Source organism: Emys orbicularis, chromosome 1 (genome assembly GCF_028017835.1).
Source record: "Emys orbicularis isolate rEmyOrb1 chromosome 1, rEmyOrb1.hap1, whole genome shotgun sequence".
NCBI lineage: Eukaryota > Metazoa > Chordata > Testudines > Emydidae > Emys > Emys orbicularis.
Window position 1 is genome coordinate 214,005,687 of NC_088683.1, and position 27,718 is coordinate 214,033,404.

The 27,718-nt window shown below is 42.5% G+C and overlaps 1 protein-coding gene across 1 annotated transcript; it reads left to right on the forward strand.

Annotated features, from left to right (window-relative positions):
• Positions 1-1,659: 1,659 nt before the first annotated feature.
• Positions 1,660-26,166, forward strand: C1HXorf38 (chromosome 1 CXorf38 homolog). Its single transcript, XM_065404902.1, has 7 exons — positions 1,660-1,837; positions 6,843-6,977; positions 9,693-9,815; positions 9,947-10,096; positions 19,138-19,320; positions 23,814-23,985; positions 24,490-26,166. Exons 1-7 carry the CDS (start codon positions 1,805-1,807, stop codon positions 24,537-24,539), a joined length of 846 nt encoding a protein of 281 aa, XP_065260974.1. The 5' UTR covers positions 1,660-1,804; the 3' UTR covers positions 24,540-26,166.
• The last annotated feature ends 1,552 nt before the right edge of the window (positions 26,167-27,718 follow it).

Below are 27,718 nucleotides of genomic sequence, written 5' to 3' on the forward strand. Positions count from 1 at the left end.
ACCATTATGCAAAGTGTGGATAATTATTTTCAAAAGCAGATGAGTGAAACTTCTTAATGCTCTGTTTACTTTTATTTCCCTCGTACTATGTGAGTAGCGTAGATTCCACCTGACGGATGGTAGGATACATATTTTTATCAAAATACATGTATCAGAGTGATCTCTCTCCTTGGCTGTAGTATTGACATGCTGCATTCTGATTGGCTTAGAGCATTTTTAGTTTCTAGCATATGTAATGAATCTGTCAGAAATAAGCTCATCTATCAAAGCAGAAAATGTTTAACTACACTGCATGCTGATGGATAAACTTGGCTTTTGACAGGGTGAAGGGTTTTTGCAATATGTTGGTGAATGGTCTGTCAGCCATTCAGCAATCTGAGTGGCTACCAGGAGTTCCACTGTAATTACATTTCAGTAGGATATTTTTAAATCATCACAGGGATTTGTGCATAGAACCTTTCTGAAGTATACTACGCTAACGGACTTCTCTAGTTGGACAAAATGAATTTGGCTGGACTTACATAAAGATAAAAGGTTTGGTTCTCTTCATAAATGTCTAAGCCTGAGCTGTAAAATGTACTGCTTTACTTATGCTTTTCCTAACTTCTGGTGGCCTTAAGTGTTCAGGGTTCTGCTAAGGGTTTTCTGTCATGGGGTTGTGACTTTGCAATGTTTTGGGAATGTGGCACCTTATGCTTGGGCTGTGTTCTTTATTGTCCTAGTCTTTCCTTCAAAGTAGCAATATCATTAAATCCACCTTTAACATGCATGCATCATAATCCAAATTACCATCCTTTGCTGTGCTATCAGAGCGGTTCGGGACATGGTGTTCCCCATCCTCACAATGCAGGGTAATCTGGGTGTAGAGTATAGCAGATACAAGTCCTGAGCCCTCCTCCTTCCAGGCAGGGGCGTGACAACACTCAGGACTAGGGTTCCAACCCCACGTGCTGAAAAACCAGGTTAAACACCTGTATTTAAAATAAAACGCATGATTGTTTCCACACTGAAGCCTGGCCCTGCTATTTCGCCTCGCTGCAGGGGAAGGTAAGGACGGGCCGCGCTAAGGGACTTTGCAATGCCCACCGGCTCCTCTCTCCTTGGGGTGCGCGTGGCTCTCAGCGGCCTCTGCTGGACGCCGGACGCCGCTTGGCCTCCCGCCGGGCTGAGCTGCAGGGCGGAGCCGGGGCGGGGCCAGCCCGGCCTCCACCTCCCCGGCAGGCGGCGCGGGCCATGGCGCTGGCGGAGCTGGCCGCGCGGCTGAACTGCGCCGAGTACAAGAACTGGGTGAAGGCCGGGCACTGCCTGGTGCTGCTGCGGGACGCGCTGCAGCGCTTCGCCGGGGAGCAGCTCCGCGCCTTCCACCGCCAGCTGCTCGCCCGCAGCCCCGCCCGCCTGGCGCCCCCGGGCCGCCTCTGCTGCGGCCGCTGCCTTCCCCGGGGCAGGCAGGTGAGAGCCGGAGCCCGCAGCGCGCTCAGTGGGAGGGGAGGTGGCTCTTGATGGGCTGCAGGCAGCGCCCAAGTGCTGGGGGTCCATCGGGGGGAGCGGGTCCTTACAGCCCATCAGACCCTCCCCGCCGCTCAGGGGCGCGAGGCTCAGCCTGTGCACTTTGTTACCCCAGTGTGTAGCCAGCCTGCCCCAGCCCCCTGCTAGGGTTGGATGTCGTCCTGGAGACTTCGTCACATGACAGTCTGCCATTAAAGATTAATCTTGAATTCCTGGAGACTCCAGGACACTCCTGCAAGGTTGGCAAGCCTGTGCCGCGTGGAGAGCACCACCCTTGCACTGCCGATAGGAAGTCAGCATGGCCAGCTCTGGTGATGTCATTGTGCGTCTGGTGAGAACAGTTTTCTTAAAGCTCCAGTTTCTGCAGTGTGGTGATGATGAGAGATTCTGGACTGTCATTTGACCTAAGTTTTTAGTCCTCTTGGTTGCAGAGAAAACCTTGAAAACATGATCTGAGAGCAGCCTGAAGGCTCGAGAACCAGCAGGCAACACCCTCCCCCTCCCCCAGCATGTTACTTTTTAAAATTCTAATGATTTTTAGAGGGCTGATTCGTGAATTTTGAACACTTGGCATCAGCAATGTTATGCATGGCACTGCTGCTTAAATCAGCACCAACAAATAGAGGAACTGGGCTGATTTTGGGAGGAGGTGTTGGAGTTTAGGAGCAGAGCACAGGGTTGTGAGTACTGTGTTGTTAGACCATTATCCTTTTCTCCTTGTCTAGTCCACTCATTTTTTGAGTACCTTAGTTCTTAAAGTGTGTGTGGGGGGTGCTTCTCTTCCAGACCTACATGAGAGACTTCGCAGTGCTACCTGCACAACTTCATTTACTTAATTACCGACTACAGTCCCAGGAAGGCTGCAGGATTGGGCCCTCCCTCCTTCCTTCACATCGGGGTTCCTAATGGTTAGCCCAGAAAAGAAGTTCTAGGTGGGATGTTAGACAAGAAATTCAGAGATGGAGAATTTCTTTGCTTTCTAATTCAGTTTTATGGTCCATTATTATCCCAGCCATTCAATTTCTGAGTCCAATATTGGCTCAGCAGAGAGTGCTATGGGACTGACTGGGTCTCTACCCTGCTCCTTCTGCGGCTTACTGTGCTCTCATCTACTAGGCACTTAACTGCCTAAAGCCTTGTTGACCCTTGTATTTGCTCTCAAACTCCTGTCTCTTTGCATGGCATACATAGCCGTTATACAGAGCTAGATATCTTTTTGTTGTTGTTTGAAGATCAGTTGTGATTAGGGCTGTTGATTAATTACAGTTAATTTGCAATTAACTCAAAAAAATTAATCGCTATTAAAAAATTTTATCACGATTAATCACAGTTTTAATGGCACTGTTACACAATAGAATACCAATTGAAATTTATTAAATATTTTTGGATGTTTTTCTACATTTTCAAATATATTGGTTTCAATTACAACACAGAATACAAAGTGTACAGTGTTCACTTTATATTTTTTTACAAATATTTTCACTGTAAAAATGATAAGAAATAGTATTTTTCAATTCGCAACATACAAGTACTGTAGTGCAATCTCTATTGTGAAAGTGCAATTTATAAATATAGGGTATGTTTGTTTTTTGTTACATAACTGCACTCAAAAACAAAACAATGTAAAACTTCAGCACCTATAAGTCCACTCAATCCTACTTCTTGTTCAGCCAATCACTAAGAAAACAAGTTTGTTTACATTTACGGGAGATAATGCTACCCGCTTCTTATTTACATCACCTGAAAGTGAGAACAGGTGTTCGCATGGCACTTTTGTAGCCGGCACTGCAAGGTATTTACATGCCAGATATGCTAAACACTCATATGCCTCTTCATGCTTTGGCCATCATTCCAGAGGACATGCTTCCATGCTGATGATGGTCGTTAAAAAAATAATGCGTTAATTAAATTTATGATTCAAGTCCTTAGGGGAGAATTGTATGTCTCCTGCTCTGTTTTACCCACATTCTGCCATATATTTCATGTTATAGCAGTCTTGGATGATGACCCAGCACGTGTTCATTTTAAGGACACTTTCACTGCAGATTTGACAAAACGCAAGAAGGTACCAATGTGAGATTTCTAAAGATAGCTACAGCACTTGACCCAAGGTTTAAGAATCTGAAGTGCCTTCCAAAATCTGAGCGGGACGAGGCGTGGAGCATGCTTTCAGAAGTCTTAAAAGAGTAACGCTCCGATGCGGAAACTACAGAACTAAACCACCAAAAAGAAAATCAACCTTCTGCTGGTGGCATGAGAGTCAGATGATAAAAATGAACATGTGTTAGTCCACACTGCTTTGGATTCTTATTGAGCAGAACCCATCATTAGCATGGACACATGTCCTCTGGAATGGTGGTTGAAGCATGAAGGGGCATGTGAGTGTTTAGCATATCTGGCATGTAAATATGTTGTGAAGCCGGCTACAAAAGTGCCACGTGAACCCTCGTTCTCGCTTTCAGGTAACATTGTAAACAAGAAGCAGGCAGCATTATCTCCTGCAAATGTAAACAAACTTGTTTGTCTGACCGATTGGCTGAACAAGAAGTAGGACTGAGCGGACATGTAGGCTCTAAATCAGGGGTCAGCAGCCGTTCAGAAGTGGTGTGCCAAGTCTTCATTTATTCACTGTAATTTAAGGTTTTGCGTGCCAGTAATACATTTTACATTTACAGGGGCCAGCGGATGGAACCTCAGACTGGCAGTGGGCTGAGTGAGGCCGGCATCGGGCTGAGTGGCTCAGCCCGCTGCCGGTCTGGGGTTCCAGCCCCTGCCAGCCGGGGTCCTGACTGCTGGCCCCACTCAGCCCGCTGCTGGCCTGGGGTTCTGTCCATCCAGGCCGGCAGTGGGCTGAGCAGGGCCGGCAGCAGGGACCCCAGGCGGGCAGCAGCATGCAACAGTAAATCAGCTTGCATGCCGCCTTTGGCGCGCGTGCCATAGGTTGCCGACCCCTGCTCTAAACTTTTACATTGTTTTGTTTTTGAATTGCAGGTTTTTTTGTACCTAATTCTACATTTGTAAGTTCAACTTTCATGATAAAGAGATTTCACTACAGTACTTGTATTAGATGAATTGAAAAATACTATTTCTTTTATTTTTACTATGCAAATATTTGTAATCAAAAGTAAAAAAGTGAGCATTGTACACTTTGTATTCTGTGGTGTAATTCAAACCAATATATTTGAAAATGTAGAGAACATCCAAAAATATTTAACTAAATGGTATTCTATTATTGTTTAACAGTGCGATCAATCACGATTAATTTTTTTAATCGCTTGACAGCGATAAAACTTTTGTTTTTCGTTTCCAGCAAAGAGAAAGAAGGGTGAATACAATAGAACTTCAGAGTTATGAACTGACCAGTCAATTACAAACCTCATTTGGAAGTGGAAGTACGCAATCAGGCAGCAGCAGAGATGACCCCCTCCTCCCAAAAAGCAAATACAGTACAGTACTGTGTTAAATGTAAACTACTAAAAAAAATTGAGAAAGGAGCATTTTTCTTTTGCATTGTAAAGTTTCAAAACTGTGTTAAGTCAATGTTCAGTTGTAAACTTTTGAAGAACAACCATAATGTTTTGTTCAGAGTTACAGAACATGTCAGAGTTACGAACAACCTCCATTCCCGAGGTGTCTGTAACTCTGAGGGTCTACTGTAGTAAGTGTTAGTGCACATGAAAGTGAAGGTTTAGTAGTACTGGCTAGGGTTGGGCATAGTGGAAGCTTCTCACATAGCTTCTTTAGTACTCTTCTGAGGAAAAACTGATGCTTGTGCCAATCTATGTAGGGTAGTTTAATGTTGTGAAGAAAGCTTCCCCTAAGCACCATAATGAGATTCCTCATCTACTTTTCACTCATGTTAATTTATTGTAACAGTAACGTGGAAGTATGAACATTGTGTTAGATACCACTTGTGGATATTGTAATTATCTAAAAACAAGCATTATCAACCCAGGAAATTCAGAGTTATGCTTAGATATAAAAGAAATCCAAACAAATTAAGGTATAGAAATGCAGTAAGGGCACCCAAACTAGCTTGACTGCTCTATAGTAACACCATGAAGAAATTAAATAAATAAAATGTCTTTTAAAAATCTGTTTAGTCTAATGTGGGACTACATTCTCAAATGCCTTAATCATGATCCTATTGTTGTTATGATGGTGTCCGCATACTCCATTATTAAGCTCATAGGGCCAAAAAGGACTAAGACAGGATGAATATTTTAAAGTATCTATTTTAATTAATAGAAACTAATGAATGAGTTTACTTGTGCATGCTCAGAAAATTCATTCTGTGCTCAGAGTAAATTCCATAGTCTTGTAGAGGATATACAGTGTTTTTCATACATAACAAAGAGGTTGAATTTCTGCGTTAAGTGCAAAATTAAATTCAACTTCAACTGTGGAAGCATGACCTGTGACTCCATAATATCCAGTAATAATAATCACTATTATTACATACCAGAAACAATGTATTGAGAGCTGGCAGTTCACTGATCCTCTCTGTTAGAGTACATTTAAAAAACAAACAAACTCTGTAACATAATTCAAGATAACAAACATTCACTTTAGTGTTCTTCAGTGCCACCCACAATTATTTATTTGTGCAGCCCTATAAGAGTGCTGAGTACTATATTAGACCTACAAATAAAACAAAGTTTCTGCCCTGGGGAGTTTACAGTCTAATTCACATACACATTTAATCCCTCTGCCCCACAAGTTAATGACAAAGGTGGAGGAGGGTTTGTATGTGCGTGCACATGGAGAAAGAACAATCGGAAAAGTTAAATTGGAATAAACTGTTATACGCTTTAGCTGTTAGGACATCCTTCCCAGTTGAAAATTCCCTAAGGATTCAACCATGTTCAGATATGTCTTTTATTAACCCTAATGTAAATTGTAAGGAAAAAATGCATAACTTCAAATTCTGCTGTTAAAGCATTCTTCTCTTTCACCAAGGGGTTTGTCACGCAACCCTCATTTGAGACATCTGGTTAGCATTGGCCTTAACCTTGGATAGGAGAAGCTTCAGACTCATTTCCAGTTGAGTCCTGACTCTCGTTGAACCCAGGTCTCTAGAGGTGAGAGGCTACTGCCCTAACCTACTGTATTTATTATACCGAAATTCTCAATTACATCTCTGCGTAACAGTTCAGCGCTCTGCATATGAGAATCTGTGCATTTGATCAAATTTCTGAATGAACATTCCTTGAATCCTTTTTCTAGCCTCTGCTGCAATGTAGTAATAACCCTGTGCACTTTTTAAAGTGTAATTTAAAGGGTGCAAGTACTAAGGTAAATTACATTGGTTTCTTTCCTATTTTTTTTCTTTTTAGTTTCAGTCCAGCTGTTCACTGTGCACAGAGTGGAAAAAGGAGATTTTGAAGCATCACACCAACAGGAATGGAGAAGTTCACTGGGGAAACTGCAAACCTTGGCTTTGGCCTTCTAACTCATGGGAACTTGCAAAGGTAGCATAATTAAATTCATTGTTTAGAAGAATCACACTTGGGGTCAGCTCATGTCCTCACTTTCATCCACGTGTGGTTCCATAATGAATTCAGTTTGGCTGGATAGGAGTCTGTCAGGGCAGGATTTGGACGTATGGTGCAATCCTGGCCCTGTAGAAGACAATGGCAAAACTCCCATTGTCTTCAGTGGGGGCAGGATTTCATCCCTGGAGAACAAACTGTTGCACATGTATTTTCCTTTTTTCTTGCTAATAGTAGACAAAAGGAAAGGTTTCAGTGGCTAACCTTGTGTTTTTCCATGTTCTGAGCATCCAAGTCACTACCCTTTTCGGCTTAACCAACTTGATTTCATTTTTATTTCATCCTGGATTTGAAAACACATTGACTAGGCTTAAATCCAAGCCAGGGTATAGCAATATTTCTTAGTTCAGCCCAAAGAAATATAATGAAAAGGTATTAGGAATAGTATTTGGTAATATTTACAGTGTTGTAAAGTTCAATGGTACCATGCAAAATTGTTGGCATTTCTGCTCTGCTTCCTGATTTGCTGAACATCCTCTAAAATAATCACTGACTGAAACATGGTCTGTAAAGTACTCAGTAATGTATCTAAATTCTCAATGGAATAAATACTTGTAGTCTCACAGATCTCTTTAAAGAAATCCTTTAAAAGTGAAGCTTGTGCATCAAAAGATGAAGTTCAGTTTAAACTATTTAATTAAAAAAGGAAACCCCTTAAAAGTAGCAAAATAACACACAAACTTTTATACTAACTAGGCTACTTCATCTGTCTGAACCAATGTGTTGGTGGTGGTGGTCTGTGCAGGCAGGCAGTTAACCCAGGGTAAAGTCCCCATATAATCCCAGTGCTTCATTCTAGAGGATATTGTAGCTGGGTAGTGTTCTGGGAACAGGGGTGGTATGATGTGCTGGTACACATGAACAACAAAGCATCTGAAGTGAAAAGTAATATTCCCCCTCCCCACCAAAAAAAACACGTCCTGGTTTTGTCTGCTATTGCAGATATGTGTATTTAAAATATCGTTTTCCCTTCACTCACTAATCTCCCACCCGAATGGCTGAACTTGCACAGCTCTGTGCTCAACTCGATGGGATACATCTGTTTGTCTGTAAGGCGATAACTTTTCAGTGCTACATCAGATCAATTGCAAAATTTCAAGGAATGTTCCAGGCATTGGTGGGGAGAATATCAATTTTTTTGGTGAAAATCACAAAAGCAAAAGGGTGAAATAGGGGACACATGATGCCCTGGCATCTGGTTAGCAGACCTAGCAACTTTTTAATCAGATCTGTTATGGTCTATTGCTATGGTTCTCAACATTTCCAGACTACTGTACCTCTTTCAGGAGTCTGATTTGTCTTGTGTACCCCAAGTTTCACCTCACTTAAAAACTACAACTTCAACCTCATTAACATTCTTGTACGCATCAGTAAATGACATACACAATGTATTCGACATGCATTTTATCTGCACATCACGCTACCGTAAAATACAGTATATAGAGCAGTATAAACAAATCATTGTATGAAACTTTAGTTTGTACTGACTTCACTAGTGCTTTTTATGTAGCCTGTTGTAAGACTAGGCAAATATCTAGATCAGTTTATGTACCCCCTGGAAGATCTCGGCGTACCCCCAGGAGTACACCTACCCCTGGTTGAGAACCATAGATCAAAGAACTGGTTGATGGCAGCCATTAACTCCTTCCATTGTAACAATACCCCCCCATCTCAGTTCTGCCCAGCCTCTCAATACAGTTTAAGATGTTGACATCCTGAATGACTTGTCTCCTACTCCATGGGGGAGCGGGGTGCAGGGGCAATGGATTCTTCCTAAAAGTGGTGGAGCTACGAGGCCCTGCCCCCTCCATGGCCCCTGGCCAAGCTGGAGCCGAGTTGGGGAGCCCGGGCCCCTCCATCTGCCTGGGGTGGGGACACAGGCTTGGGGCTGCTCTCGAGCTCCCCAACCCCAGGCAGGTGGAGGGGTGGGTCCCCACAGCTGCCTGGGCTCCCTGGACCAGGCTCCAGCTTCTGATCTGGCCTGGGGGTTGGGCCTTGGGGGGGAAGAGGAGGGACAGGGATCCAGACCCGTGGTGAAAAGTGGAAGACTTTCAAAAGTTAGAGGGCCATGGCCCTTGGGCCCCCTCTGTTCCGCCCCTGAAGGGGGGCACAGAGCACCTGGTGGGGGGCAGGGGATTTGGATGCATAGATGGTGGGAGGGAACACAGAGCCCCTGGCATGAAGGAGGGAGTTGGAGGTGCGGGGTGTCCCTGAAATAGAGGGGGATAGGAGGGTGGCACAAAAGAAGCTCATGCGGGGAATGGAGGGAAGAGCTGAGCCGACACAAGCTTTAAAGTGTGCAACTCCCTAGTGATGCAGGGAAGTCATGAGTGTGTATAACTTATACAATATGTTATAGTGTTCATTTAGCATTGTGACTTCATTGCAGAATCAAATAATCAAGTAGGGAAAGATTTAAGGGTTGTGAAGGAAATAACCATTTGCTTGAACACATTGTTAATTGGCAAATGTAGCAAGTGGAGTTGTAGAGATTGTGTTCTAGTTTATTGCATTTACTTTAGGCAATATCATTTTGAAACATAAACAGCGCTTATAGGCAGATAAGGAAATCACACATTTGTGTACTTCCTGAAACCAAAAATGACATTGGTATTGTGCACTTTTGTTATGTAGGCTTATATGCCTCGTGGGCAGATGGATATTTCTGGACCAGACAAGTGTGATGCAGCTGCTCTTCTAAACCTTTTCAACTTTTGTGATCACTTCAGTGGTATTGACCAGAAGAAAGTCAGAGAGGTAAAATCTACCAGACTATTTCCAAGAACTATTTTTAATTAATATATATTCTGTAAAATACTGTAGCTTGTGTGGTGGGATGGGTATGACCGTCATGTGGCAGTGCTGTTTTTCTTCATTCTCCTGTTTAGGTGATTAAGTGCCGCAATGAATTAATGCATTCTTCAGAAATGAAAGTTTCTTCTTTATGGTTGGAAGAGTTTGAAAAGAAGATTCAGAATTTATTAAAGGAACTCCAGAATGTTCCAGAAGTTATGACTGCTAGTACAAGGATAGAAAAGGTAAAAGAAATAATTCTGATCTGTAGTTTTTTGTTATAAATTGTAGGTATAATCCAGTACATTAGAAATCTGCAAGGACTTTTAAAAGTCTCTGAAATTTCACTGGGGGTTTATATTTTTCTACTCTGTTTATTTAAATGTCCAGTCTCATTGTACATTACAAAAAGAGTCAAATACCTTCCGTCAATGGGACTGTTCATCATAGGAAGCACTACACTCCAGTGTTTGCAGGTTCTGGGTCAATGGTAACTCACCACTGTAAATCAAATATTTGTGAGGCTGAGCGGGAAACAGCCCTTTTCTACCAGATGTTTTGGCCCGGATCCTACCGTCCATCCAAGCTCTGTTTGGCGCAAGACCTGATTGGTGTGGCAGAGGTAGCTGTATGCCACCTTTGAGCTTCCCCAGTCCCTGGACTGCTGGGCCATTTGTTCCTCCAATGCAACAATCCATGCTCCTTCCTCCAATGTACGCTCCCTCTATGAGGGAGCTACGCTAACCTGCGTGTCTCGTCATATTCATATACAGATCAGAGACTTATCTCGCCCTCCCCTCTGTACTGAAGAGATAGCATCTTCCTAACTTGCCCTCTGAATGCAATCCTCTATCTACTACTGTAAGCAACAGAGCTGAGTCTGCCCCATCCATCTATCTTGTACCCAGTCTAGAAGTAGTTATTTATCTAATCCTCCTCCTGATGTTGGGTGAGACCACACTACTCACAGCGCAGATATCCCTCTCGACTCTGTCTTCTACACAAGTACCAGCTCCATGCCCCAGAGTATCTCATTCTTCTACACATACTCTTGTCCTACCTGTTTATATCTAGAGATCATAGGGGAGTTGGCATGTTCATCCAACTTATTACTTCTTCCAATATTAAATATTACAGCTGCTTTTCAGGAGTTTAAGAGGTTATATAGACCTGTATTTACTTTTATATGTGGCTGCTGCACAATGTGGTGGGATGAGGGGATAAAATGAAAGGTTTCCTGCGCCACGCCACCTATTTGCCAACAGGTTTAAGCGGCAGTTGGGAAGGTGGTTTTAAGGGAATATTCATTTGAGGAATTGGTCTGTGCAGAAAAGAAATGAAATTGATCATGTTGCCTGATAAGTGGAAATGTTGGTAGGGTTTTCTGGGCTTAAGTCACTGTTAATATTGCTTAGGCCTTGTCTACACTACGAGAGTACTTCGATTTTAGTTAATTCGACTATGTGGAATCGATATTACTAAGTCGAACGTGTGTGTCCACACTAAGGACAGTAATTCGACTTTGTGAGACTTTGTGAGTCCACACTAACGGGGCAAGCGTCGACATTGGAAGCGGTGCACTGTGGGCAGCTATCCCACAGTTCCCGCAGTCCCCCCTGCCCATTGGAATTCTGGGTCGAGCCCCAAATGCCTTCTGGGTAAAAAAATGTGTCGAGGGTGCTTTTGGGCGCCTGTCGTCATCCGTCCGTCACTCAAGCCCTCCCTCCCTCCCTCCCTGAAAGCGCCGGCGGGAAATCAGTTCGCGCGCTTTTCTGATTACTGACAGCGCGGACGCCACAGCAGTGCGAGCATGGATCCCGCTGCGACCATCGCTGCAGTTGTGGCAGTTCTCAACGCCTCGCAGCTTCTCCTCCACCTGTACCAGAGGCAGCTGCAGATCAATCATGAGAGGAGGCTACGGCACTACCGTGACGGCATGAAGTCGGACACTAGCTCCGACCTCTCTGAGAACATGAGACCCCGCGCCCAGGACATCTCGCTGTCACTGGGTCTTGTTGATACTGTTGAACGGCGATTCTGGGCCCGTGAAACCAGCACGGAATGGTGGGACCGCATAGTGCTGCAGGTCTGGGATGAATCCCAGTGGCTGCGCAACTTTCGCATGCGGAAGGGGACTTTCCTCGAACTGTGTGAGTTGCTGTCCCCTGCCCTGAAGCGAAAGGACACCCGGATGCGGGCAGCCCTGACTGTCCAGAAGCGAGTGGCCATAGCCCTCTGGAAGCTCGCAACGCCAGACAGCTACCGGTCCGTCGCTAACCAGTTTGGCGTAGGCAAGTCTACCGTGGGGGTTGCTGTTATGCAAGTAGCCAGGGCAATCGTCAAGCTACTGCTATCTAAGGTAGTGACCCTGGGAAACGTGGAGCTCATCAGAGATGGCTTTGCCGAGATGGGATTCCCAAACTGCGGTGGGGCTATAGATGGGACTCACATCCCTATCCTGGCACCGGACCACCAGGCTAGCCAGTACATCAACCGGAAGGGCTACTTTTCCATGGTGCTGCAAGCACTGGTGGACCATCGGGGACGTTTTACCAATATCTACGTTGGATGGCCTGGCAAGGTTCATGACGCTAGGGTGTTCAGGAACTCTGGTCTGTGTAGACGGCTGCAGGAAGGTATTTACTTCCCGGACCACAAAGTAACTGTTGGGGATGTGGAGATGCCTACAGTCATCCTCGGGGACCCTGCATACCCGCTAATGCCCTGGCTCATGAAGCCCTACACTGGCGCACTGGACTCAGGGAAAGAACTATTCAACTACCGGCTCAGCAAGTGCAGAATGGTGGTGGAGTGTGCTTTTGGCCGTCTCAAGGGCAGATGGAGAAGCCTACTCACTCGCTGTGATCTCAGCGAGACCAATATCCCCATTGTGATAGCTGCTTGCTGTGTGCTCCACAATTTGTGTGAGAGCAAGGGGGAGACCTATATGTCGGGGTGGGAGGTTGAGGCAAATAGCCTGGCTTCTGATTACGTCCAGCCAGACAGCAGGGCGATTAGAAGATCACAGCGGGACGCACTGTGCATCAGGGAGGCTTTGAAAGCCAGGTTCCTGACTGAACAGGGTCTCCAGTGACTTTTTACTTTGTGGACACAGATGCTGAACCTGCCCCCGTTTCTTTACCCAGTTACTGTTGACTATCCTTCCAAGTTACATACCCCCTTCCCCACCTTCCCAACAAATAAAATCTGTTCTGTTCTGTTAATGAACAAGGTTCTCTTTTTTACTGTTTTCGCGGGAATGTTTTAAACCGGGGACGCAGACTGTGGCGGGGGGCGGGCTTACTGTTTTGATGCAAATGATGCTTCTAAAGTCCGGGAATGACAGGCTCCGCAGTGCTGCATTGGTTGTTTCAACGCAGCCTGCCAGCAGTCCTGGGCGGGACTGGATGTATGTGTCGGCCAAGTGACTTTCTGGCAGGGGGCGGAGGGTAACAGATCCCCTGCTGCGTGGCTCTGTGATCCAGGATAAGGACCGCGGCATAGGATCTCTAACTGCCCTCCCCCGACACAAAGTCACAGATCAACCCCCTCGCACCCCAGAACAAGAAAACCGCCTCCCAGACTGACCAGGGTAACTGGTGACTGTGCTGTGTATGTGTCCTGATGCTGTACCTGCCCCCGCCTCTGTAGCCTGCTACAGGTGACTGTCCTGTCCAAGTAACAAACCCCTTCCCCCCCTTCAGACAGAATCCCCTCCAAAAGACACTCTCGGAAACAGTACTTAACAGAAACCGATGTTTTATTACGAACCGCACATGAAAAGGGGGGGGGGGGAAGGAAACTTGGACATGGGCTAGTGTGAGATGGGTAGGAAAGGACTTTTCAAACTTTGGAACGAGAGCCTTCCATTGCTGCAGCAGTGTGCAGTGGCCGACTGACAGTTTTAACGGCCCTTGCCGCCCCTCCTTCTTTGTACTTTTGGTGAGGGGGGTGTGGGACTTGGTGGCGGGGGAGGGCGGTTAGAGATAGACAGCAGCAGTGCTCTGTCCTCCTGCCTCCGGTCTTGCAGAACATCCACTAGGCGCCGGAGCGTCTCCGTTTGCTCCCTCATTAGTCCAAGCAGGGTTTGAGTAGCCTGCTGGTCCTCCTGGCGCCACCTCTCCTCCCGTTCCATGACTGCTCTGTGCATTTGTGACAAGTTCTCCCTCCACTGTGTCGTCTGGGCTGCCTGCTCTCGTGAGCACTCCATAAGTTCATAAAACATGTCTTCACGAGTTTTTCTCTTCCTTCTTCTAATCTGCGCTAGCCTCTGGGAGTGTGATGCCAGGCTGGGTTGGGAGACAGTCGCAGATGTGTCTGTTGGAATGGGAAAAAGGGAGTAAATTCCTGAGACAGATAAATGAAGTTGCTAACAAAGAGCATAGTCTTTCTCTGTGAACAACACCATGCACTGCACCTTTCACATGCGCACTCAGGACAAGGTCGAATTTTCGGCCCTCGCCTTATGTGTCTGGGGTCCTGCAGTTGCGATCAGAGAAGCGTTGCAGGACACCTCTACTTCTGCTGCGGGAAAACATGGTAAGCCGTAGACTTGTGGCAGCTTAAACATGTAATAGTAGCACTGGGCTCCTTTCGCACTGAATGCAAGGCCACTCTCTGCTGGCAGCAATCAGGGAAGCATGAGCTCTGCCCCTGTCCCACCACCTCGCGGCTGTCCCCGGGAAAGATCCCTGTATGCTGCCCCTCTGCCGCCTCCACCGCCTGGCTGTAAAGCAGTCCAAATACTAACATTCCCCTCCCTAATTTAAAGCAGGGCGTCATGTGTGACATAACCCTCATGAGGATCTCGGAGACCGAGAGGGGAAGGATGCTGCGTGAATGCATGCAGAGGCCTGGGCCATATGCCGCCATGCTGTGCCGCGCACTGATCCCCGACTACCTCATGGACTCATGGCGTGGGAACGTGTGCTACCACGGGGGACCAAACAAGATTGCCCTGCCGTTGAACCTCGTGCGCATGCTGGAGCGGTACCTCCAGGAGAGCTATGCGGAGCTATCCCAGGAGGACTGTCTGTCCATTCCTGGGCACATTGACCGCCTTTTCCTTTAAGTTGAGCATAACGGACTACAGAGTGGAGGGGCCGTGTTGTGGACTAATCATGAATATCCGGACAGTACTTGATTTTCTATACATAGTTAGTAGAAAAAAGTTTACTAAGCCAACTAAATCATGAACAACAAATTACTGATATAGTTATTATTCCTGTTTTGTTATAAATAAAAGTTTCTATGTTTAAGTGAGTGACTGAAAAGCCCATTCTTAACAATATAAATATTCCACTTCTGTTAAAATGAAATGTTTAGATGTTTAAAGCACTCACTGCTTGATCCTTCCCCTGATTCGGTGTCCGGGGTAAGGGCTGTGGACGGTTGGTAGGGGATCTCGGTAAGGGTGATGAAGAGCTCCTGGCTGTCGTTGAAATCAGCGGTGCAAGCGCTGTCGACTGCCTCGTCCTCCTCATCTCCTTCCTCATCTTCCCCGTCACCTAACATTTCCGAGGAGGAACCGGCCGTGGACAATATCCCATCCTCGGAGTCCACGGTCACTGGTGGGGTAGTGGTGGCGGCCGCACCTAGGATGGAATGCAGTGCCTCGTAGAAACGTGATGTGTGGGGCTGGGATCCGGAGCGTCGGTTTGCCTCTTTGGTTTTTTGGTAGCCTTGTCTCAGCTCCTTGATTTTCACGCGGCACTGCGTTGCATCCCGGCTGTATCCTCTCTCTGCCATGGCTTTAGAGATCTTCTCATAGATCTTTGCATTCCTTCTTTTGGAGCGCAGCTCTGAAAGCACGGACTCATCGCCCCACACAGCGATGAGATCCAAGACCTCCCGATCAGTCCATGCTGGGGCCCTCTTTCTATTAGATTGCACGGCCAACTCTGCTGGAGAGCTCTGCATCGTTGCTAGTGCTGCTGAGCTCTCCACGCTGTCCAAACAGAAAATGAGATTCAAAGTGGCCAGACAGGAAAAGGAATTCAAATTTTCCCGGGGCTTTTCCTGTGTGGCTGGTCAGAGCATCCGAGCTCAGACTGCTGTCCAGAGCGTCAACAGAGTGGTGCACTGTGGGATAGCTCCCGGAGCTATTACCGTCGATTTCCATCCACACCTAGCCTAATTCGATATTGCCATTTCGAATTTAGCGCTACTCCTCTCGTTTTCGAGGATTACAGAAGTCGAATTTAAAAGAGCTCTATTTCGAACTAAGTAGCTTCCTGGTGTGGACGGGTGCAGGGTTAATTCGATGTAACGGCGCTAAATTCGATATAAGCTCCTAGTGTAGACCAGGCCTTATTTTCTGTTACTAATCGACAGAATAGAGTGGTTTTATTAAAATAGGCTTTTGAGCCTGTGACCGATTGACAATTTTCTGCAATATCCTGAATGAACTTTATAGAATTAAGCTACACCTTACTGAATTAGGCTTACTACCTTTGGGTCCACTGTATGTGCTGTTGTGGCATTATATGCACCTGCTCTGGCAGGACGGGAATGCTAATGAAACTCCTCCCTTATCAGACCTTTGATGCTACCCCTTGGAGAGGTTGCAATATACTAGTTCAAACTGGATTCTCCAGGGACCAACAGGCAAAGAAAGGATTTTTTGATAAATAGCCTGGTTTTAAACTGGCTCAGGTTCTGCTTCCTGATCCAGCAAATGGACAAGATCCCTATCCACAGAGGGCCCCAATTCTTAGGGTAGGGCTGGAAAGACTGGGCCTGCTGAGGCCACATAAGACTGCATACTAGTTCTGAGCTGAGGCGATGATGAACTTGTATCCAACAAGAAATCCTGTGGTAAAGTGTTGAAGGACTGCTCCTGAAGCCTATGGTGCAGTTGGGGTGATCTCTGGTAAACTTATTCGCATGCATGTAGCTTCTTTTATTGTTTTTAATATGTTCTCTCGGTAGTGCTTTTACCTTAAGAATAAAGAAGGCTTGCATAAAAAGAGCTGTGAGGTAACATACAACTGTTGACCATCACTCTTATCAGTCTCTGAAGAGAAAGCAAATAACTGTGCTTGGGCAGCCTGTCTCTGCTGGGAATAACACAGTGAAGACAGGGAACTGTGCAGCCTAGAAATATTCCATTCTGACCGGGGTGAGACATCGGTCTCTGCCCAAGAAAGGCAACGGCTGGAACTGTAAGCCTGAAATGTGGGTGCTGTTGCTGGACCACACAGGGACTACAGGTGCAGTTGCCCTCAACTGTGACAAAGCCCATTAAACAAGCTCTTGCAGCGGCACTAGAGAGAACAAAATTACTTTTCTTTCATTCTTCCCTATAAGGGCTATATGTAAACTCCAAAACTGTCACCACAGCAAGTTGATAACTTCTGACACTCGGTAGGCAGTACCCCTAAATGTCCAAGAGATACAGCCCTTGTCTGTCCTATGTCTTTGGACCAAGGCTACAGACTGAGAATGGTTCTGAGCTGTTTAATTACACAATACAGTGTAGTTTTCATAGATGCTTCCTTTATACACATTATCACCAATCTCTACCAAAAGACTGACTTTTGTGTAAAAAAAGGGTAGAGAGAAAAGGGAATGAATGGGATTAAAGGGCACGGTATAACGACCATCACACCAAGGGGGTTCAGCCTCTGATAGTGTGAACAATACCACAATGGACAGATTATTTCAGGCATCTCTTTCTCTCCCATTCTCCATCACATGGACCACCTCCCCATCTTTTTTCTGTTGCATAACACCCCTGAGGCAGCCACAGCAATTTCTTACATGAAAAATAACAGCAGGTGTATGGAAGTACATATTTATGTTTCTGTCTTTGGAATGATAAATGCTTTGTACTTTTCAAAAAGAGTTACTCACATTCTCTCCTTTTCAGGGTGGCTTCATTTAACTCAAAGGAATTTAAATAATTGATTTTAATTTTGTTTTGCATTGCATTTATACTTTAGTTATTTTCCTAAAGAAAGGTTGAGCCTCACTGGTTGGGAACCATTAAAACATATTGATTTGCAACTAAATACAGCCTTTGTACTAAACGTGGTACATCTTTTTTGCTAATCAAGAACATATGCTATATGTATACACATTTATTTAAGCAACTAAAGAGCTTAACATACATTTATTCAGATTCTTAACACTTACATTTTTTTATTAGAAAATGGTGAATGGTGCATTTCTTATTTACTACATTGATTTTTTTACTTCTGTCAAGCTCTATTTAGATATAAATTCAATTAAAAAAGCAGTTTTATTTAACAAAAAAAACCCAAAATATCCTAATTGTGCTGGATACATGAGAAAAGTTGATCAAAATATGTTTGCATTTAAAATGAACTGATTTATTAAACAAAGGAAGTATTATCTGTAGTTAGTGAATTGAACTGATTTTCTGATCACCATGTCCTTCAAGATTTTAGAACTAGTAGATTCCATCCTCTCACATCTAGCTTTTCTTCATAGATTGAAAAAGGAAAACAAGCTTTTATGCTTTTTCAACTCCCATCCCATTGTTTTCCTAACTTTGAATGAACTAATCATTGAACTGAACTAGATGAATAAACTGAAATGAAAAAAATATTCTCTGCACCTTTTATTTTTTTAAAATAAACCTGTATTTAATGTAAATTTAAAAAATCTGATTTAAATAATCTGTTTTTCTAAAATCATATTTCTAAAAAAATTTTATCCAGCCGGTTTCTTTTACTCCTCCCTTTGTCCCCCCCCCCACCCCATCCCCGTGCTGTTTCTCCTGGTGGAATATGAGAGCCAGCACCATGTGATCAGCCAGCTCTGTACAGACAGCTGTTTAAGAACACCTACATTTGATCGCTTATGCATGTTGGAACAAATTAGCTGAAATCCTGAAATAACCATTTTATATGTACCCCCATATATTCTAAATTATGGAGTTGGTGTTCCATATGTCAGTTTCATGTGCTTAGAGCACTAGACCTTTAACCTGGTGCCCAGCACAATCAAGACATGACACCACAAGTGCTTGCTTTGTGGGGTTGGAGGTAAAAGTTAGCCTAAAATTCACTTTGTATAGTTATAGAAATGAGGAGCTAGAAGTATCCAGGAGCAACACTGATAAAGATTATAGAAAAGTATTTACAGATTCATTTAATCTGAACTCATTGCATAGTTAGAGTACTTTGTCACACTACTGAAACCACAAAATGAAGGGCTGCTCTATTACGGTAGCATTAACTGGAGCTCTCTCTATGGTACCAGAAAGAGTGCCTTTTTAAATTTAATCACCTATTTCATTTTCCTCTTATAAACCAAACAGCTTCTGTCATCGGATTGGGCTGTTTATATACCAGGGGAAGAAGATCAGCCAGATGGATTGGAAGGAGAAACAGAAGTTTGCATGAGTGGGAGCCAAATAAGTGAAATAGAGATGGAATTAATAAAGGAAAGACTTAAAGAGATCTATCTTCTGGTAGAAGAGCAGGAGATGCTGTCTGAAGAGGTACTTTTAAAATTAAAAAAACATAAAAGAAGACTTAACGTATTAGTCAGATATTTAAAGAAGTTATGGCTCATTCTGGGTAATGAACAGGATTCCTCTTTTGCGTTTAAACCAATATTTACTGGAAAAGGGCTAGCCAAGTGAAGGCAGGCTTACAGTTTACCATATAGTAAACTTGAAATCCCTCCAGGAGCATAAGAGATGTTCCAAAAACCTCCTACTTTAGTACTACATCTAGGCAGTTTGACGCTGGGATACGGAATGGAATGTGATTGCCTGCTGAGAGCACCTTTCCAGGAACTCCTAAACTTCAGCATTGAAGACTGGCTAGTTGAGGTACAGAAGATGCTTGAAAATGTGAATACTGTATACAACGTACATTGAATTTCCCTGATTTAACATGGCAATAATCTGTGCACAAGATCTCTGATATGCATGTGTCCATATAGTCTGCTTTTCAAGATGTTCTCGTCCTCTTTTGATATAGTTATGTAACTCCCTTTTGCATTAATAGCAGTTACATATTTGCACCTAGAATAGAACAGTTCCCTTAAGCAAGCAAGATATCTTTGCTGAATTTTCCCCTGCACATGTTCTATATTTTCTTTAAACTTTTGTCCTAAAATTAATGGTGTTATGTGTTTGAGTTATCAGAATTTCTAAAGGTGCATTTAAAAAAAAAAAAAAACGTTTGAAGGTTTTTAGCACAAACTTCTAATTGTCTTAAAACCTGCTTCTGCATATATAGCTGAAGGAAACACTGTTGGGAATTTTAATTTTAAAAAAGTTTTGTTTAAAACAACATTTTTACAAAACCTAAAATTGCTTTTTTTTTTTTATTCTGATGAAAATTAGTTTTTTAAAATAGAAACATCTCCCTCCCATGTTTGCAAACATGAGCATTGTATTAGCTAACAGAAACAAAATGAAACTGAGTAGTCAGTTTTCCTTGTTGTAAATATGTAAAAAATCAGAGAGCAAACACCACAAAAGGAGAAAAGTAAACTAGGTTCAAATTATTTTGCTTTTAATACTTTAACCTTTTGTTAGTAGCAGAGGTAAGGGAAGACTTTTTTTTTTTTTTTTTTAAATACAAAAAGTCTTACCTTGACAGTATTTCTGTGAATTTTTAAATCTCTCCTCTATTTAAGTTACAAGAAAAATTTAAAAATGTAACCTTGCTCTCAATGTAAGGCTTTGCACGAGCATGCTGAAAGCTGTGACACATTCTGTAGATCCTCTCCAGGGACTGGCAGAAAGAGGGTTAACACTGACTGTAGTCAAGACTACAGGAGCTTGCTGTTACCCTAGTGATTGTCAGAATAACCAGACTGGGCCAGCTGTTGTGTGTTAATTTCCCAGGATACTAATAAGAGGGAGGTTCTCCCAGGTGCTGTTGAGTGCCATGCACCAGGAGCAAAACCTTCCTTCCAGGCAAAGAGAAGAGGAACATGCTATCTAAAACCCCTTTCTTGTTTTAAAACAAGACTGAAACCATGGCTGCACAAAGCCTTTTTGAGCTCCAAGTAAGCCTTGACTGGGGGAAGGATTGTTTACTTTTTACAAGGCTCTGAACCCAGGCTGAAAGGAAGATTTTTTTCTCAGTTTAAATTCTATGAGAAGGTATTAAAATAAACAAGTAAAATAATTCCCAAGCCCTGGACAAACCTGGTTGAACCCATCTGGTGGTCTGTGAGACCTTGTGAGACTGTCTCAAATTTCATCTGACTTATCACCATAGAAGATAAAAGCTATAAACAGGTCTGATTATTCTAGGGATAGAACCAGACTTGTTGGGTGTCTTTTTAATTTTTTCTAAGCACCTCTACATCATTCTTGCATCTTTAAGTAACCTGGAAAGAACCTAAAGTGAAACCTTGAGCAAAAAGCATTCTTAAAGTAAATGAAACTTTGGCCCTGAAACCTGGACACCGTCCAATGCGTATGTAATTTCTAGCATCTCTTTTTTTCAGTGTCTTCTGTGAAGGGTATGTTGTCTGGATCTCCTTTTTCTGTTGTAAGAAATACCCCCCTTTTCAACAGTCTCAGTTGTTATTTACACAGCAATTCCTCCCCCTCATTCTGGGAAATGTGATCAATCTGTACATGGCTCATTCTCTTCCTCCACTGTAAATTAGGAAGTAAAACAAATGTTTAACAAACTTGGCATTTCTTTATCCTCAGTCTTCCATTCTCATTGACATCTTTATTGAACAAACTCAATTTTACCTTTTGCAAGTGTTTTTGAAGAACTGTGTTGTTGCTAGTGAAAATATTCTCTGCAGTTGAGTATTCCTCTTGGAAAAATGCCCTCAGGTTGGCTTTCCTTTATGCTTCAGTAAAAAACAAAATTGTTTACTAAAGTATGTAGCATGCATAATTCTCTTATAAATTGAATGCTTCTCACCCCCAGAAGCACGCATGATATGCTTAGCATCCATAAGAAAACATTTTAAAAAGAGGGAAAGACTTTTGCCCTTTGCTGATCATCTCCATGTCCCACATTTCATATTTATTCCCCACTTCTGCTGTGCTCCCAAAGCTGAGTTGAGAATATCCCTTCAATACTGGTGCCATAGTTTCAAATTCATCTCTTTTTGGTCTAGGTGTTTTCCAACTCTCATTTTCCTGTTTGCTTTGAGAGAGATCCTTTCATGGTCACCTTCTTCCCCTCCTCCTCCAGTCACCAAATATTTGATTGCGCAGGTTGAAATTGACACTATTGGTGGTCCACAGACATAGTCTGAGAACCTTTGTCCTAGTCTACATTTTCCTCCCATCATCAGCTGCTTCTAACTTTTTAAAATTTAGTTCTCTTTCTGTACGCCAGATGTAAAAATCCTCATCTTAACCCCACGAGAATTTTTTTAAAGAACCCCACCTTTTCAAATAAAAAATCCTAAACAATAGTTAAATTTAAAAAAAAATCCTTCAACATTGTCAGATATTTTAAACGTGCACGCCGTGCAAAGATGTGGCCACCACAGTGGCTGTAATTTGGCTTCCTTGCATGTGTGTAGTATATGCTGCCTGCTGGTCTCTGGCAGAGTTGGGAATTGCTTTTCCCAGGCCCTTCTTGCTGCATGCTTGAGTTTCCCGGAGCTGCAGTTGCTTGTACCATCTGAAAAGATCTCTTCTGGGATGAGCTGCCTCCTGTAGTCTCCATCTGTGAGCAGGGAAGACTTGATTACCAAAGACTGCAAGTGGATTTTCCTCTCACATCATCATACGATGAAGGGGGGGAACCTGCCAAAAATTGGGAATGTTTTTTTCAATTGAAATTGTAAATAGGCCAATATCTTACAAATAAATTTTACTTAACTCATTTCACCCTCACTTTTAAAAAATAGAGAGTTTAGATAGCCTTAAGTCTTTGCATTGAATTTTTTTGCCTGTGGGGAGAGGAGAAATGAACTGGGAATATGCATTCAAATACATGTAGCATGTGCTAGAACACACAGAGATGAGTCAGGATGAATTAAGGTTACTGTAACAACCATAAGCTATAATTTTCTTGCTCTTTGTTACTGTCACTCCACTTTAACAGAATATTAATCTACGATTATAGTTTAAAGTCTGAGACAATAAAATCATAGAATCAGAGAACTGGAAGGGACCTCGAGAAGTCATCTAGTTCAGTCCCCTGCACTCAAGGCAGGACTAAGTATTCCCTAAATGTAAAATGTACAGTGCATGTGCCATAACAGGTTTGGTAAGATGCGCAGTGGATTTGTTTTGCTGTGAAGCTGTTCGGACTTCATTGACAGAGGCAGGTTTACAGTCCAATCTTGCATCAACGATTACCTGCCTTTGTCAAATTGTTATCTGCTTACATGATAAAAATCCTTTGTCCACAGGGATGGTCCAAACAAGCCCTTTACGTGGACCAGTATCTTAAAGATGATCTATCTGAGTTTAAATTCTTCTCTGCTGAGAATTGTTAGGCAACCTGCCCTCAGCTTCACGTGTTTCCCACATTCTCTGTCCTCGTTTTGCTGAAGCTACACTCCCACTCACCAGCTTTTGCTCTAAAAAAAGCTTAAAACAAATTAGCTCTTAAAATACATAGAAACAAGATGGGTGAGGTAATATCTTCTATTGGTGAGAGAGACAAGCTTTCCAGCTTACACGGCATTCTTCAGGTCAGCTCTGTATAAGCTCAAAAGCTTGTCTCTCCCCAACAGAAGTTGGTCCAATAAAAGATATTACCTCACCCACCTTGTCTTTCTAATGTCCTTGGACTGACACAGCTACAACACTGTATATTTAAAACAAATAAGAGTCTAATAGCAGGATTCTTTCTATATTTCTGGCCAGAAAATGCAGAAATCCTAAACAAGCCAACAAAAAAGCCTTTTTATAATTAGAAGATGTGGAAATTATATGCTAGAGAGCAAATATCAAGAAAGTGTGATAGTTGAAGAAGCTTATATTGTAATGTTTTGGCTCCATCAAGATGTGGTTTTGTTTTTGATTTTTTGCTGCTGCTGTAGAACTTAAATAGGATACAGATGACAAAGAACTTCTTAAAGGACAGCGGTGATCTCCAAATAAGTCTTCAGGCAGATATGCAGAGGCTAGAAGGCCTTGAAAAAGAGGGGTACAACCAAAGAAGATCTATGAAAGAGACCACGAAAGAATATCCCAATCAGGAGGAGGATGAAGGCAAGTTTACTCATTTAGGAAAAGTGCTTTTCCTCTCTCTTAAGCTGTTGTGGATGTTACAAGCAAAAATTTGTAAAGGAGTTTGAGGAAAAGAGTACTATCATGTAGAATAATTCTCTTTATCAGGATGTGTTGCTTTGACACGCTCGCTTTAGTGGGGCATCTCCCAGGGAACTAATTAGGCTATGATAATGAATGGCAGTGATTACTGCACAGTGTTAGTGAAACTGTTGTTTAATAGGGACACATTTTGTCAGGGCCATCAATTGTAGTATTTCAGCAGGTGTGGAATTGTTAAGATTCAGTCGTCTTTACAGAAATGATCAAATACAGGTTAAAAGAAGGACCAAAGAGATAATCTGCGTGAGGATTTGTTCCACAGGTTGGGAACCACCAGGTTAAAAAGCATAAAAAATACTGAACTAAGAAACAAGTGCAACACTCGATTAGAGGAAGATTCACTGATGCGTTTTTGTTTTGTTTTTTTGTTTTGTTTAAATATAGGTTGTTCGTTAAAGAAAATGAAGTGTATTCCCAAAGAACAACTTTTGTGAAAGTGCCAGTGACTGTATTTTGAAGAGAAGTTCCTGTAAGTGATTGACTTGTCAACACGTAGTCTGTCCTTCACTGAGGGTATGCCCAGCCTCCTTAGTGGCTTGGAAAACAAACTTAAAGGGTGAATTGTCATGAGATGCCTTTCTAAAATTTCAAAACTTCCTGTTGCGGTTTGATGATTTTGTTTCTTGGAAGAATGTCATGTACTCCTCCCTCCCTTCCAACCCCCGCCTCCTTTTCAATTTCAAGAATGTGGAGAAACCTAGCTAGAGCCAGGAAATAAACTGTAGGCTTGAAGGAATTGATCTTGCCAAGGGTATGGAAGGCTCAGAGAAGGCAGTACTGAGCCACTGGGGCTTTGTTGTTGTTGATCCATTAAGGCAGTTAAGCTGAACAGAATGGATGTTGGGCGGCAAAAATACAGTCCCTAGCATATGCCATGAGGCCTTGAGCAGCTGGCTGTAAAAGAGAGAGTTTCATTTGTTTCTGTGTCTGGGCCTCATAACACCCTCTGTTCTCAGTTTAACATTGGCTCCTCAGTCACTTTGGTGTAAAGCAGCAATACTTAAGGGTGGCAGCAAAACCGTCTTAAAATAATTAAAATGACCACTGTACAACGCCGTTCACTGACCATGTCCTGTCTTTACTCACGGCATGGTCGTTTTTCCCATTCATGAGCGCTCATTGCAGTCTGGACATAGAGGTTTGCTTACATGATTCAAAACTGCATATATCTCTCAGTACCACGTGCAGACCACTGCACAGTTCTCGAGAAAGTGCTTATCACCAATGCTTTAACTATCTTTCAATGGTGCTTTGCATGGTCAAGTCCTATGTAGTTGCTTAACCCTGAAAACAGTGGATTCAGGATTTCTGCTAAATTTGCAGCTGTCAGAATCCTGTAGTACCAATTTTAATGGAGCAAAGTCCTCTTTTTGTGCTTTTTTTTTTTTATATTTGTAAAGAATTTTTTGCAAGCACAATAAAACATAACTAAATTTTTTTTTTTAATGCCAACAGATGATGCATTTAGTACTGGCAGAGCATAATTTTGTTAGATTATTTGAGATTATTAATTAATAATTTGAGATTATTAATCCCAGTTTTTCCCACTAAGAGCAAAAATATTGCAAGTGAGGGACACTGTCAACTAAAATAATCATACATTTATAATAAAACATTTAAAATCAATGACCTTCCAGAATACTGAAACTAATGTAATTTAAAAAAAAAAAAAGGCACTTAAACCTTTTATGTTTTTGCTTTTTTCAATTTTATTTCTTTTCTCTTTAACATAATGGAGATCAGCAAGGTCAGTTTGAATTTTGTGCAGTCCATATTACAATATTTCAGTTTTAGTGCTACGTTGTTGTTGTTGTTTTCAGACACTATTTTTACTTAAATGTTCCCTGCAACTATTTTCATTAGATTTTATTTTTTAATGGAAACATTTCTATTAGTCTTAAGTTTTATAAAACCTCGTTTTTACAAAATGTGAATGTTAAGGTACATTTTGCTTTCCAGTACCCTCTAAAGGGTTGGCAGTAACATAAATGTATTTAATCTCTTGAGAGCTACCATTTCTTTTTAATAAAAACTTTGCAATCAATAAAAGGAACAAAATTCATATATTATGAATGTGTAATGTTAATATTTGTGTCTCCTCTCCTCAGATTCATTGTTTTTGTTATTTTTATGTATATATTTGTCCCTTTTTCATGGCCTAGAAAATTCTTCTTTCTTTCAAGTTTCTGACTGGGCGACTGCTTTTGGGTGTTGCCGGAATTCACCAGCCTGCCTGTTGTTAGAATAGCGGAACAGGTGTATGGGAAGCCAAGTGAGCAGATGATACTTTTTTGCATTTACTCTTAAGGAGGTGGCCTTGCCTCACCTCCCTGGAGGTTCCCAGAAGCCAGTGATATTCCTTATTACTATAGTTTACACTACAATAGCTAATATTTTGAAAAGCTGACACTGTGTTGAGTATTGGCTACAGCAATTATTAGAGGTGTTTACTTTAGAAAACGGGTCTGATCCTGCCCCCAGTAAAGTCAATGGAGATAAATAGGAGAAGAATCTAGCTCCCAATTGCCGTTCTAAGTTTGAGTTTGAGAACAATTGGCACATTTTATTTTTTTACTATAGCAGAGAACAGAGATGACAGAAATAGATTCCTAGGATTTGAGATAGCTGTCTGAGCAATTTAAAGGGTTTTGAGGCTCAATGCTGAAGTTCTCCATTAGCAAGGTTTTTGATTGACGATATTCCAGGCTTACTTGCTTTCCTGTATGATGTAGTAATAGTTGTCTGTCAGTTCAGCAGTGGTCTAAATACTGTAATAGATTATACAAGTATAGTAATGGACTCCTTTGTTCTGTCAGTTATTCTCACAAATGACTTTGACTCCAGCATTATAAGTGACTACTAACAGGGAGGGGCTTACCACGTAGATAGAAATATACTGGCACTGAGGCCTTTCAATAGGCAGTAACCTCTTAATGAAATACAGTACTTAAATTGCTTTTTTTATGAAGCATATAACATTTACAAAATACGTTTTGCCAGAGGACTAACCAAGAAATGTATTCATTTCCAGTAACATGACATTCAATGAAGTGAAAAACCATCCTTGTGATGAATTGTATTTTACAAGAAGAAATCCTGATACATCAAAATCCAGTGGTGAGAATTCAAAAAAGTTCTGATTCTTTTCAGATTCAGTTTATTGCTTAAATTACCAAAAAGCCAAGGAGAGGATATTCCCCATCCCTAAACCTAGGGTCTGATGCAAAGGCATCAAATACCCACCTTTCTTTATGGAATTATGGGGCCCGTGTGGGTGTTCAGAGTTTATAGAGTCTAAGATTTCATTTAACAACAACAAAAAGATTCATCTCTCTTCATAATTGTGATGAAAACCATCCATATGTTAATAGAGTAACCTGCTGCAGTATTTTTTAAGTCTGCAGAGAGCCTGAAAGAGTGACTCAGATGTATGACCTTCCCACCCCCCCATTTAACTCATTGGGGGTTAACACCAAATTGATTACATTTAGATATCCGCATTCACTTTTTGATGTCTGAAGATCTTAGTGAATGGGCAAGAGGTGCGAACTGATGCTGCAGGGAAGGAAGTGAAGGGGGAAGAAAGGAGAGACAGACGTAGGAGGGAAAACTG

Coding starts and splice junctions, on each gene's coding strand:
- C1HXorf38 (XM_065404902.1), top strand. CDS start 1,805: ATGGCCAGCTCTGGTGATGTCATTGTGCGTCTG. Junction 1,838..6,842: donor GTGATGTCATTGTGCGTCTG/GTGAGAACAGTT, acceptor TTTTCTTTTTAG/TTTCAGTCCAGCTGTTCACT. Junction 23,986..24,489: donor CAATCAGGAGGAGGATGAAG/GCAAGTTTACTC, acceptor GTTTAAATATAG/GTTGTTCGTTAAAGAAAATG.